Source organism: Phyllobates terribilis, unplaced genomic scaffold, assembly GCF_046119375.1.
Source record: "Phyllobates terribilis strain yellow unplaced genomic scaffold, ASM4611937v1 Scaffold_11__3_contigs__length_659146591, whole genome shotgun sequence".
In the NCBI taxonomy this organism is placed as follows: Eukaryota; Metazoa; Chordata; class Amphibia; order Anura; family Dendrobatidae; genus Phyllobates; species Phyllobates terribilis.
Window position 1 is genome coordinate 559,352,410 of NW_027362771.1, and position 14,972 is coordinate 559,367,381.

At 38.8% G+C, this 14,972-nt stretch overlaps 1 protein-coding gene across 2 annotated transcripts in view; it reads left to right on the plus strand.

Moving 5' to 3' along the window:
• Positions 1-14,267, plus strand: part of EBF2 (EBF transcription factor 2) — a 166,216-nt gene extending 151,949 nt beyond the window's left edge. For both annotated transcript variants that reach the window (XM_073654072.1, XM_073654073.1), the window contains exons 10-16: positions 21-147; positions 3,870-3,958; positions 4,285-4,350; positions 4,448-4,622; positions 4,773-4,958; positions 5,282-5,440; positions 13,615-14,267. In XM_073654072.1, coding sequence (XP_073510173.1) covers positions 21-147; positions 3,870-3,958; positions 4,285-4,350; positions 4,448-4,622; positions 4,773-4,958; positions 5,282-5,440; positions 13,615-13,646 — 834 coding nt within the window. In that variant the 3' untranslated portion in view covers positions 13,647-14,267. The remainder of the gene's footprint in view (positions 1-20; positions 148-3,869; positions 3,959-4,284; positions 4,351-4,447; positions 4,623-4,772; positions 4,959-5,281; positions 5,441-13,614) is intronic.
• The last annotated feature ends 705 nt before the right edge of the window (positions 14,268-14,972 follow it).

Below are 14,972 nucleotides of genomic sequence, written 5' to 3' on the forward strand. Positions count from 1 at the left end.
AACTGCTTTCTTTTCTACAGCTCATCACTCCACATGCCATCCGAGTACAGACACCGCCACGGCACATCCCAGGTGTGGTAGAGGTGACATTATCCTACAAATCCAAACAGTTCTGCAAAGGCGCCCCGGGGAGGTTTATATACACAGGTAAAAACATAGCTATGACCAGAAGTCATTTATGGGCCACTTGTTGTCTATTCCTCACCCCAAATCAATCCCTTCCACCGTAGTATTGTTCTTGTAGGGGAAGAACTGTATCCTTCCTTGCCTTTCTTCTGGTTGACCAGTTTAAAAAACAAAACACGTTTGGAAAACTCCCAACACTCACACAAGCTACGCAAATCTTATTTTATTTTTGTATTTTTCATACATGGTCGTTTTGTTATCTCAGTATATATCAAGCCAAGAGCAAAGGTAAGGAAGGATCGATCTGTAGGTCATATCTTCTAGAGGTGTGGTGGCTAGTGATGAGCGAGCATGCTCGTTACTCGAGATTTACGAGCATGCTCCTCCATGGTCATGATTTGCGACTGTTTGAAAGCTTTAATACATGTGAGGAATGTCTGTTTGTTAGGCATTCCTCACATGTATTAAAGCTGTCAAAGAGTCGCAAATCATGCACAGGAATGACTCAAACATAAGACCCGAGCACACTGAAGATACTCGGCGAGCACTCTAGCATGCTCGCCGAAAGGGTTAACAGAACATGCTCGCTCATCACTAGTGGTGGCATCATACTCCAAGGGGTAGAGAACTCCATTTTAATTTTTGTTAGAGAGACCCCCTCTCTTTATCCTTACCTTAGCTGAAGTGTCATTCAACATTAAGGGTGTGCTTACCATAGAGGTAGCCCATTTATTTATTTTACTCACTTATATAGCGCCATTTATTCCACAACGCTATTATGGCACTGTCCCCATTGGGGCTCACAATCTAGATTCCCTCTCAGTATGTCTTTGGAGTGTGGGAGGAAACCGGAGAACCCGGAGGAAACCCATGCAAACATGAGGAGAACAAACTCCTTGCAGATGTTGGCCTTGGTGGGATTTGAACCCAGGACCCCAGCGCTGCAATGCTAAGCACTGAGCCACTGTGCTGCCCATGTTCAACAGTTATGGGTCCCAAGAGAGAAGTGGCCAAGCCTAATTGGCATAATGGGTACTAAAAATCTGCACAGGGATCCACATTACATAGGACAAAGGTTTGGGAAATTAACCCAAAAATCTTGGAGAGCAGATGGGCACCAACAACTATAACGTTTTCCTGGCTCTGGTGCTTAGCAGTGTGATGGAGTTACCGGTTCCAGAAAGGGGCACCATTTTAATTTTACTCACCCTTAGACATGATGGCATCATCCTCCCTGGGGTAGAGAACTCCGTTTTTATTTTTGCCAAGGACTAGGGATGAGTGGACCCCAACTTAAAAGTTTGGGGTTCTTACCGGACAGTTGGTGTCCGGTGCTAAACGCCGTACACGGACTTCTCCTGGAAGTCCGTTGCAATGTTCGGAGTTCCGGGGGAAGAGAGAGAGAGAATTTTTCAGCTCAAAAGTTCCGGTCTCCATTGTTTGGGTTCAAGCTCGGGTACAGTTCTGGTATCCGAACCAAACTTTGGCATAAAGTTTGAGTCAGCTACCAGAACCCAAACTTCCATGGGTCCGCTCATCCCTACTAAGGAGTCCCCTCTCTTTATCCTTACCTTAGCTGGTCTGCTAATCAATATGTAAGGGTGTACTTACCATAGAGGTAACCCCAATTATCAGTTATGGGTTCCAGGATAGAAGAGGCCAAGCCAAGTTGGCTTTATGGGTACTAAAAAATCTGCACAGTGACATTACAGGGGACAAATAAAGGTTTGGGAAAGCAGATGGGGACTAACGACTATAACTTTTTTTCCTGGATTGGTGGTTAGCGGCATGGTGGTGTTAACTGGTACCAAAAAGGGGCGCCATTTTAATTTTCCTCAACCTTAAATATGGCCATCTTCTGTAGCCTAGAAATGACTACAACTTTCAATGTGATCTCCTTTTCTGAAATATAAAAAAGGAAAAAAAAAAAGAAATAAAAAAACAATAATGATGATATTAAATTACACTTTAGCAGCCTCAACTGGAGCTAATAGTCAACACTTCACACCTTACCTTGGCGGCAAATTATCACCGTTGCCATTCATCATTATTGGAAATGTTTGCGTCTCGAAGGAGCTGCTACGTTCAATAAGAAAACATTTATGGTAAAAAACACCTATTTTACATCAATTTGCAAGGTGTAATATGTGTCAGCCAGCAGAGCGACATAATGTGCTATAGAAGCGTTTCCATCTTCCGCCGTTCCCAGGATATACAGTAAATCTCATCCAGCTTAATTCAATTGGGGTTTGCAATTCAATGACAGATGAAATGGGTATTATTAAACTGCTTAAACGCACCCACTGGGATTGGGGAAAATCTAAGTTTAGCCAACGTTACTTTTTTTTTTAGTTTTTTTTTTTCTATTAGATTCCCTCTTGTCTGGCTCCTGTTATATTAAAATTCATGTTCCCTGTAATTACTTAATAAAAAGTAAATAGAAATGCCGCTTCTGTGGGGACGTGACCTTCTCTGTTCATTTAATCGGAGGATGTTTCACATAGATAAACAAGAGGCGGAGGTTGTACTTTATGTTCTCATAGTGATTTACCCACGCGGTTTATATCGGTACCATTCCTAGTCTGCAGAGCTTACAATCTACAATCTAACAGATTGTACAAAGGGGTCGTGGATCTCAGACGCAAGATCTCAGGTCATTCGGAAATTTGGGAAACTAAACCTAAAGTTGAGGTGGTTTTAAATGTTGACTAGTGGTTGGCCAAAAGTTTAGATGTTTTCAACGGGGAGAGGAAAATAAGCAGCTGGCAGACACCTCTGGCGGTGGAATATCGCCCAAAAGGATTTGACATAATAATTCAACCAGCCCCATCCTTATTTTCCCAGAGGAACGAGACAAGGATCGTTCATGTTGAATTCTAACGTCCAAGAGTCGGGAAGTTGGATGATAAGCCAGACCTGCCAAAATCAGAGTTTTAGCCAACATTAATTTGTACAGACTATATATAGGCACACCCAGGAAATGGAAGAAATATGGAATCCAGTTGCTATTTGGCCCAAAGGCTGGGGAGGTAGCCTTTGGTGGTGACTTTCTCGTTCCACCATGTAGGTTGCGTTGTCATATATGATTTTACTATCCATCCTTATATTATTACAGTTCAATCTCCTGTTGACAAGATGAGGGGCTGATTATGGAAACCCATGAATTGGAGACTTATATAGCTCACTGATGTCCAATAGAGTAATGGAGATACTGGTCCTAATTCTGAGACATGTTGGAGGGGGACTCATTTACCCCAAAGATATCATTGAATATCATCTCTTCCCAAATATATACAGATTGGTGGGATAAACATCTCAGATGATCTTCCAAAAAAATGTAGATCTTGCTTCCTTGGATATTGATCCACTCTTGTAATACAGGAAAAGGAAAGAATGTGATTAGAGGTCTACTGGACCTTTCTTAGATAGTCAAGATGGCTACCGACTACAGATATGTCCTTCTTTACATTTCTTGTTGACTTAAGATAGTTAAAGGCAAAGATGACCAGCTTTAAAGAAAGCATAACTCTGGGGTGGGGTATTGCTAATGCTATATGTGTCTACATGAGAATTTATTGGATTTTATGAAAAAGTGGAGCCCTTAATGAAATTCGGGGTAAGGATGATGGACACATCTCTATCAGCTTACCTAGTACGACCACATCTATGAATTCATTGGTGACTCCTTTAGATTCTACATACATTTACATAATCACTAATGTGATTATTTTCTCTCCCAACAGCATTAAATGAGCCTACAATTGATTACGGATTCCAGAGGTTACAGAAGGTGATCCCTAGACATCCTGGAGACCCTGAGAGGCTTGCAAAGGTAAGACAAAAGTAGCTTCCTACAAGAAAATGTCCACAGCAGATGTTTCATATGACGTTCTTCAAGAACGCATTCTGCCAATTTGCAATTTTAAGATAAGACGTTTAAGCAAAATAGTAAAAATGGAAATTGCGGACTACGGGGCAAAAAAAATCATCCGCTTTGTAGAAAAAAAAGATATATATACATATCTTCAAAGTCAGCCACTCAGTGATGGGGCCAGGACCAGGGACAGCTCCATTCAGTGTCCCCTTTGTCTTGAGTGTCACCAAGTCCTCGAAAATTCCTGGTTCTCGTCATTCACCAGTTTCTTCTATTTTCCTTAGGAAATGCTACTTAAAAGGGCAGCAGATTTGGTAGAAGCTTTGTATGGGACCCCACATAATAATCAGGTAACCATTCTTGCAATGCTTCTTGGTAGCAAATTGCTCATGTTTAGATCTTTGATCTTGATCATCTTGATGACCTACTTCTTCCTATTTCCAACAGGATATAATTCTCAAGAGAGCGGCAGACATTGCTGAGGCTTTATATAGTGTCCCTCGCAACCACAATCAAATCCCTACTCTCTCAAGCTCTCCTGTACATGGTGGCATGATGGGCATTAATTCATATGGAGGGCAGCTAGGAGTCACAATTTCAGACACACAGGCCAATAATCAGGGTAAGTGGCATCACAGAACTTGTATTTATGGAATCTATAATCCTGCCCAGTCTTTGGACTTCCCGACATTACCGTTTTGATTGTTTTGATTTCTACTGTTTGGCAGATCTCCCGTCATAACTGATCATCCTTTATGTGTCTCCTCCACAGGATACATAAGAAATACAAGCAGTATCTCCCCTCGCGGCTATTCCACCAGTTCCACCCCACAACAGTCTAATTACAGCACCCCTAGTAACAGCATGAACGGCTACAGCAATGTCCCAATGTCTAACCTGGGGGTCCCTGGGTCTCCAAGTTTCATCAGTGGTTCACCCACTACATCACCCTATGGTAGTGAGTAATTTATAATTTATTCACTCTACGGATGGAATATATAGGCTGAGACAATTCTACAGATGTCTTCTTTCCTCTTGAGATGAATGATGTGGAATGACCAGATTTAAAAAAATAAATAAAAATATGATTTTGTGATATTCTATCAGGAGATGTTTATGTATTCTGTAGTGTCTATATGTTTGCCCCCAGTGGCTGGGGTGTGAACTGCAGCCTGTCAAGGTTTTGCTAGAATGAATGTACTGAATGTGGATTGCCTTTCAAAGAATAATTTTATTTGTCCTAATGGGAGTGCCTTTACTCATGCCCTATTTTTTTTGCAGTCATGCCGTCCAGCCCACCTTCTGGAAGTTCATCCATCCTGCCTTTTTCCTCCTCCGTCTTCCCTTCCATGAAACAGAAGAGTGCCTTCGCCCCAGTTATCCGACCGCAGGGTTCCCCATCTCCAGCCTGTTCCAGTGGAAATGGTAATGGTTTCAGAGGTGAGGGCATCCCGCATATCGTGTTTTGAAATACTTAAAATAAAAAGTATATTTATATATAGAAAACACAGAATTGTATCAGGAAAGTTCTAAGGTGGCCATATATATTGGATGAATGTAGCTTGAATCAGGGGCGGACATACCACATATGCAGCTGTATGGGGTTCTGTTGGCTAGATGCCACCCAGTAAGGTTAATATTTAAGTATGTACTACGTGATTCCCTGACTCATTCAAGATCACAGCCTGTAACGTGGCAGCAAAAACTTTAATAGTGAGCCATCAGCTGTACTGCTAAGTATAAGGTAATTTTCTCTGCCTAAAAGTCTAAATAGTATTCTTCTTCTTCTTTACAGGCATATTGTACTGGTACATAGAGACATCTCTATATACCAGCACATCTCTATATACCTGTACATTAAGCCACGTTCACATGTTCAGTATTTGGTCATTATTTTACATCAGTCAAAACCAGGAGTGGGTGAAAAATACAGAAGTGGTGACGTGTTTCTATTATACTCTTCATCTGATTGTTCCTCTCCAGATTTTGGCTTAGAAATATGGATATAAAATACTGACCATCTATTGACTATGTGAACGTGGCCTTAGGGGTAAAATAAAAGTCAGAGATTAATTCAATTACTAAAAAAAATAATGAAAATCAATTAGAATAATCAAATATTTTAATACACTATTTTTCAAAAAAAATGTCACAAACCAGAAAATAACATGAAATTATTTGGTATCCCTGTAATTGTAAAAACCCGTCCAATACAGAGAAGAGATTATTTATTCTGTAAAAAATATAGAGGGATTGTTTATTTTTCCTCTATAGAACTCATGAAAAAAGTTAACACATGTAACACTTACAAACATGTTTGGCAAGATGCAATTAAATAAACTACAGATATTCTCACACAAAAAACTAGATCTCATATACTTAAGCTTGTGTAAAAATCTATCAGTGTGCGTATGTATGTATACATGTGTATATTATACTGTATATCTGTCAGTGTACATATGTATGTATGCGTGTGTATCTTATATATCTATCAGTGTGCGTATGTATGTTCGATATGAGATATGCTTATTCTGTATTGTCTGTATATGTCCCCCTTAAAATTGTAAAGTGCTGCGGAATATGTTGGCGCTATAAAAAATAAACTATTATTATTATTATTATTATTATACATGTGTATCTTATATAGCTGTCAGTGTACATATGTATGTATACGTGTGTATCTTATATATCTATCAGTGTGCATATGTATGTATACATGTGTATCTTATATAGCTGTCAGTGTACATATGTATGTATACGTGTGTATCTTATATATCTATCAGTGTACATATGTATGTATACGTGTGTATCTTATATATCTATCAGTGTGCGTATGTATGTATACATGTGTATCTTATATATCTGTCTGTGTGCGTATGTATGAACACCTGCAGATAGCCAATGCCTCCCAGTCTCAGGTTGGACAGCCGAGCTGCCAATCACCACACTGACAGCTATTGCACACCCCTGTACCAGATTGGATGGTCGAGCTGTCAATCACAGTACTGACAGCTCCAGCACTCCCCTGTACAAGACTGGACAGCTGAGCTGTCAGTAACTGCATCCCAGACACAGTGAGGGGTGGAACTGTGACAGTATGTATGCATACTTGTGTATCTTATATATCTGTCAGTGTGCATATGTATATATACTTGTGTATCTTATATATCTGTCAGTGTGCATATGTATATATACTTGTGTATCTTATATATCTGTCAGTGTGCATATGTATATATACATGTGTATCTTATATATCTGTCAGTGTGCATATGTATATACAGTACAGACCAAAAGTTTGGACACACCTTCTTATTTTAAGATTTTCCTGTATTTTCATGACTCTGAAAATTGTACATTCACACTGAAGGCATCAAAACTATGAATTACCACATGTGGAATTATATACTTAACAAAAAAGTGTGAAACAACTGAATATATGTCTTATATTCTAGGTTCTTCAAAGTAGCCACCTTTTGCTTTGATGACTGTTTTGCACACTCTTGGCATTCTCTTGATGAGCTTCAAGAGGTAGTCACCGGAAATGGTCTTCCAACAATCTTGAAGGAGTTCCCAGAGATGCTTAGCACTTGTTGGCCCTTTTGCCTTCACTCTGCGGTCCAGCTCACCCCAAACCATCTCGATTGGGTTCAGATCTGGTGACTGTGGAGGCCAGGTCATCTGGCGTAGCCCCCCATCACTCTCCTTCTTGGTCAAATAGCCCTTACACAGCCTGGAGGTGTGTTTGGGGTCATTGTCCTGTTGAAAAATAAATGATGGTCCAAGTAAACGCAAACCGGATGGAATAGCATGCCGCTGCAAGATGTTGTGGTAGCCATGCTGGTTCAGTATGCCTTCAATTTTGAATAAATCCCCAACAGTGTCACCAGCAAAGCACCATCACACCTCCTCCTCCATGCTTCACGGTGGGAACCAGGCATGTAGAGTCCATCCGTTCACCTTTTCTGCGTCGCACAAAGACACAGTGGTTGGAACCAAAGATCTCAAATTTGGACTCATCAGACCAAAGCACAGATTTCCACTGGTCTAATGTCCATTCCTTGTGTTCTTTAGCCCAAACAAGTCTCTTCTGCTTGTTGCCTGTCCTTAGCAGTGGTTTCCTAGCAGCTATTTTACCATGAAGGTCTGCTGCACAAAGTCTCCTCTTAACAGTTGTTGTAGAGATGTGTCTGCTGCTAGAACTCTGTGTGACATTGACCTGGTCTCTAATCTGAGCTGCTGTTAACCTGCGATTTCTGAGGCTGGTGACTCAGATAAACTTATCCTCAGAAGCAGAGGTGACTCTTGGTCTTCCTTTCCTGCGGCGGTCCTCATGTGAGCCAGTTTCTTTGTAGTGCTTGATGGTTTTTGCACCTGCACTTGGGGACACTTTCAAAGTTTGCCCAATTTTTCGCACTGACTGACCTTCATTTCTTAAAGTAATGATGGCCACTCGTTTTTCTTTACTTAGCTGCTTTTTTCTTGCCATAATACAAATTCTAACAGTCTATTCAGTAGGACTATCAGCTGTGTATCCACCTGACTTCTGCACAACACAACTGATGGCCCCAACCCCATTTATAAGGCAAGAAATCCCACTTATTAAACCTGACAGGGCACACCTGTGAAGTGAAGACCATTTCCGGTGACTACCTCTTGAAGCTCATCAAGAGAATGCCAAGAGTGTGCAAAGCAGTCATCAAAGCAAAAGGTGGCTACTTTGAAGAGCCTAGAATATAAGACATATTTTCAGTTGTTTCACACTTTTTTGTTAAGTATATAATTCCACATGTGTTAATTCATAGTTTTGATGCCTTCAGTGTCAATGTACAATTTTCATAGTCATGAAAATACAGAAAAATCTTTAAATGAGAAGGTGTGTCCAAACTTTTGGTCTGTACTATATACGTGTGTATCTTATATATCTGTCAGTGTGCATATATATGTATACTTGTGTATCTTATATATCTGTCAGTGTGCGTATGTATATATACCTGTGTATCTTATATATCTGTCAGTGTGCGTATGTATATATACGTGTGTATCTTATATATCTGTCAGCGTGCGTATGTATATATACCTGTGTATCTTATATATCTGTCAGTGTGCGTATGTATATATACGTGTGTATCTTATATATGCTTGTGTGCATGTATGCACAGTGTATATGTGTGTAATGTGTTAATACATCTATAATATATTGACACATGCCCTTTTTAAATATATGTGTTGGAAGGTGTATATGTATATGTGTGTGTGTATAGGTAGGCAGTGGTGACAGAGAGGTGGCCCACAACAAGTCCAGTACAGGGGACACTGTGTCTGTTTCTGTACTCTCTATTAACCCTCCAACTGCCAGTGCAAAAATGCGCCACGAGGTCCCTGATTCACCCTGTCATTACTGCTTAGTGTGTATGAAAGCGGAACTTTCTAGATAAAGTGACATATTCCATTTAAAGGGGAAGTTCACATTTTCCTGAATATTTTTTTTTTAACTTCACTGTCCAGTAACGTAATATGTATATACCATTCGCATGATCACGGAGTGATGTTTGCTATCTCCAATGAGTCTGGCACCTTACATAAGCGACTCACAGCCCCAGCTAGTTCTACTTGAACTTCACTGTCCCTCTTCCGCTGGGACCTGTCAAAAGCATGAGCAGAGAGGCTGCTGGGAAATCTCTGCAGGGACCTCAGCATGGGGCTGCGCTGTTCTGCTTGACTAAGGGAGAAAGAGACAGGGCTACTCACAAAATTTCATATCGACACATGCAATGCACAAAAGGCTAATAGAATGACATATATTACATCATTTGTAAATTATATTATATTATGCTGTTTTACATTGTTAGGATATATTATTTATAATATGCGGTTATATTATTATATTATATTATTATTTATATTATTGTATTATTATTTATATTCTGTTATATTATCATGTTTTTATTGCATTATATTATTATTTACATTATATTATTATATTATGTTATAATATTATGTTTTATATTGTATTATATTATTAGTTATTTTATGTGATCTTATATTATTATATTATGTTATACTTTTATGTGTTAAAGCGTATTATATTATTATTTATACTATATTATTTATATTATGTTATGCTATTATGTGTTATATTATTATTTATATTATATCATTATTGATATTATATTATTACATTATGTGATCTTATACTATTTATGTGTTATATTATTTCTATTGTTATATTATCATGTTTTATATTGCATTATACTATTATTTATGCTATATTATTATATGATGTGATCTTATATTACATTATGTTATACTATTATGTGTTATATTATTTATATTATATCATTATTGATATTATATTATGTGATCTTATATTATGCCATACTATTTATGTGCTATATTATATTATTTATATTATGTTATATCATCATGTTTTATATTGCATTATAATATTATTTATATTATGCGATCTTGTATTATATTATTTACATGATGTTATGTTATACTACTATGTGTTATATTGTATTATATTATTATTTACATCATATTATTATGTTTTATATTGTGTTAAACACAATATTATAATTATTAGATTATGCAAGCTTATATTATATTATTATACTATTTATATTACGTTACATTATACTATCATATGTTATATAGTATTATATTATTATGACACGTGCTTATGTTGCTTTGGATATATTACTATATAATATTGCACATATTTTTCTCAGTTTGTATACATTAAGTGGTATGTATGATTTCTGGCAGTAAAGTGGTTATAGGTTGTGATGGTAACCTGAGCAGTAGAGAGGTTGGGGAATATCCGCGGATCTTATTTCACTCCCAGGCCCGCTCTTTCAGCACTGGGCTCAAAAAGGTCTCTGTCGCACCCCAGGGAGCTCCCCTCATCCCTTCACTGCCAGCAAAACTCTGCAGGGCAGAGGGAAGATGTGGAGCCAAGCAGGAAACCGGCCTGTGTTACACATCAGATAGAGCGCAGGCTGTGTGTACATATGTTCGCCTGTCAGTCATGCCGCGCGCTCAGGACAATGACACTCAGTCTAAGCAATTCATATAGAGAACAGTGGACATCACACACCGCCGACCCCTCCAGTCTCTCCGATCGGGGCAAGACTCAGCGTTATGCTCCTTGGAATGAGCTGTGTTGTTTCCTATGTTGGTGGATATTTATGAAAATTAAAAAAAAATAAGGAGAGGATAAAAAAAAAATGTTCATCAATGGATGCAAAAAATAGTTACATAAAAAAATGAAAATATAATAATAATAATGAAAAATTCTAATGAGGGTTAAATATGATGGATCTAAAAAAAATAATAAAAATAAAATATTTAACATCTACAATTTTATATTATTGATAGATATATAGTGTATATAAATATATATGGTGAATTCTCATTCTTTAACAGCGATTTCTTAACTGGGGTTGTCTCGTCTTGTTAAACGGGTAAAATTACAAACTTCTTGTAAAAATAAGCAGCTTTGCAATATACGTCTTATTAAAAAATCTGCTTAGTTTTCAAGAATGGAAGGATTTTTATTTCTATACCGTATTGCGTATTGTCTAGGTTACCTCCCGCCTCTGCGGTTTGTCAGCGGTGGCCGATCTCCTAGGCAAGGAGTGCAATGCTAGCAAGTTTGCCAGAATGCTGGACCCGGCGAGCTTCAGTGCTCTTGCGCTGGATCCACCGATGCTGCATAGGCAAAGCTGGCTCTGCTTGGAGCATTGTAGAGGGTAACCGTTGGGCCAGTGGCGCAGCCATGCAGCTGACCGAACTGTCAAGCTTCGGGAGCATACAGCCCGCGGCAAGAAGGGAGCAAGTTAGCAGGGGAGCAGTGAGCTCATGAAGATAGGACATGAGACGACCCTTTAGAAGCCCGACGTGAAATGTATTGAAACTCCTTTGGCCTAATTGTATAATGAGTTTAGAACCATGCCTAGTTATAACAGCCAAACAGTATTGTGCTTAAACAACAGTGCCATAAGTTGGCTAAATAACAGTTTCATACAGTTACCTAAACACCGATCATATTATTATTATTTAGCGACCTTCAGCTTGGTCTCGAGACATGGCGACTTGATGGAGATTGATCTGTAGGAAGATCAATCTTGTGCAAGCCTAGATAGGTCCACCAGGGTCTTCTCCGTTATCATGATAGTATCAAGCCATCAGGTTGCTGGTCTACCTCTTCACCTTGTTCCTTTTATTCTTCTGACCATGATGTCCTTCTCCAGTGATTGCTCTCTTTGTTTGATGTGAACAAAGTAGACAAGTCATAGTTTGGTGACCCTTGCTTCGGGTTTCTGGTCTTCCTCTTCTCTTGTTCCTTCTATTCTTCCAACCATGATGGCCTTCTCCAGTGATTGCTCTCTTCGTATGATGTGTCCAAAGTAGGCAAGTCATAGCTTGGTGATCCTTGCTTTAGGTTACTGGTCTTCCTCTTCTCTTGTTCCTTCTATTCTTCCGACCATGATTGCCTTCTCCAGTGATTGCTCTCTTCGTATGATGTGTACAAAGTAGACAAGTCATAGCTTGGTGATCCTTGCTTCGGGTTACTGGTCTTCCTCTTCGCCTTGTTCCTTCTATTCTTCCAACCATGATGGCCTTCTCCGGTGATTGCTCTCTTCATATGAGGTGTCCAAAATAGGCTAGTCAAATCTTGGTGATCCTTGCTTCGGGTTACTGGTCTTTCTCTTTGCCTTGTTCCTTCTATTCTTCCGACCATGATGTCCTTCTCCAGTGATTGCTCTCTTCGTATGATGTGTACAAAGTAGGCAAGTCGTAGCTTGGTGATCCTTGGCTTCAAGAGACATGTCTTGCTTGATTTGTTCCAAACTTGATATGTTTTTCTTCTTGCCATCCATGGTATTGATAACATTGATCCCATACAGTGCTACATATTGTACAGAACCTTTGTAGCAGGGTCACACAATAATACCATACAATCCTCAAATAATACCAAATGTACAGTGACCAAGTAAGAACACAATTAATAAAAGTAATACAAGACCGCAATATTATACAATACCCAAATAATACCGCTATGAACAGAATATTAAAGTCTGTAGTGGTTACAAAATTTTGGATGCCAGGTAATCTGAGGCAATACGAAATTAGTTTTTGTGTCGGAAAATGGAAATGTGTCCCAAATTATTGCGAAAAATGGCGTGGACCACTTTCTTTTTACTTTTTTATGCCAGGATACTGATTTAGGGAAAATGATTAAATCATGGCCTTAGTATGAGTGCCCATATAACACATATCTCGTCCCTTATTGCTATGCTGTCAGATCTGGTCAGTTGATAATGTATTACTTTGGAAATGTTGGAAAAAGTATCACAGGAGCTTCAAAAATTTGGCGATTGGCCCTAAAACTAATGTGAATGGATATATAAACCTGCCTCATTGTGTATGTATGTGTCTAGGTATGACTTGTTGTATCAAGGAACATTGGATATGAGAGCACCGATAGGTATTAGGTCCTCATGCATTCATGCTCATTGGTGTTTTAGAAGATGGTGGGTCTCTATAAATGTCTTTGAAGTATTTTGGGGATAGAATTAACCTTGACTCATCTTTGGTTTTGTTTTCAGCTATGACTGGCCTGGTCGTCCCACCGATGTGAGGAAGCATTGGACTGTTTGTATATTTATGAGAAGCAGAGGGACAGCATGAAGACATTCCGTGTTGTGATCCACATCTGAGGTGGCATCTACAAAAGCGAGAAGACCTCTTGGTACTATCTATGGAGATCCACCATCCTTCATAGCAAGGAGAAGTGACCCATAGGGATACAATGCATCTTATGTCTACATGGTGGAACAACTTTCATTAAGTCCTGTACAGAGCTGGAAATTCGGACAACTACAAGGAATATTTTGGATACTCTTGGTTTTTTTTTTCTTCTTTGTAGGAAAAAAAAAGAACTATTTCTATTTTCAACTAACTTTTTCTGATACCAATTTTATGTTTGAGCGTCGAGAAGAAAATAAAAAGACACACAAAAAAAAAAGAAAAAAAAAAAAAGCATTTTAGAAAAAAGGAACTGAACAGGGTATCGGCAGGGAGGACTGTGCAGCCATTATCTACGAGGATAATCTGCTTCCTGTGCTGTATGTTTTCTGCTTACATGCTTACATTTTTTTTAATTTTTAATATGTTTTACATTATTTAATTGAATAAACCTGTAACTTATTGTATTTAGACGTAGAAAACAAAAAACATAATAATAAATATTGAAATGGGTGACGGGATCTGTGGTCTCACAAATGCCAGACACGTGTGTAGAGTGTCGCGTAGGGTTGCATGCATCTAAACCCAAGGTTGCACCTTGACCACAAATGACTATCTATCAACACCCTTTCCTCGATCCTACAGCAGGTGCCACCTGACCTAGCATCCCCCTAGTAAGTAGCAGCCACCTGGTGCCACAAAGGTATATTGATGTGTCTATAGGGGTGGTTTAATTTATTCTTCTACAAGTCTAAAACTTGTGGACAGATTTGTAATAGTTTAAGAAAGTAGGTGGAACCATAACGCAAGACGTTGAGTTGACCGGGAAACATGCAGTCACTTTAAACATTCTGGTTGTCCATTTTGGATATTTTACACTGCCTCTCTAGCGCTCCCCATCACTCCTTTAGGTTACCAATAATTACCATACATGGATGCGATTTCTGGATGAAACACACAAGACATTCATAGCATTAAAAAAGTAGATACAAGTCCCATAACTGGACTAAGATAATTCTACAACAAAATCTGTTTGCACACAGAGGAAAATCCGCTTGTACCAATATGAAAAAAAGCACTTTGTAAGTCCATCAAGCAGTATGTGTTGGCCATACGAAAATGTTATGTACTATTGCGTTACCACATGTCCTTACTTTCCATTCTTCATTATGTTGGTGTGTGCCAATGCCAAGAATATCTCTTTTTGGACTTTTTGGAC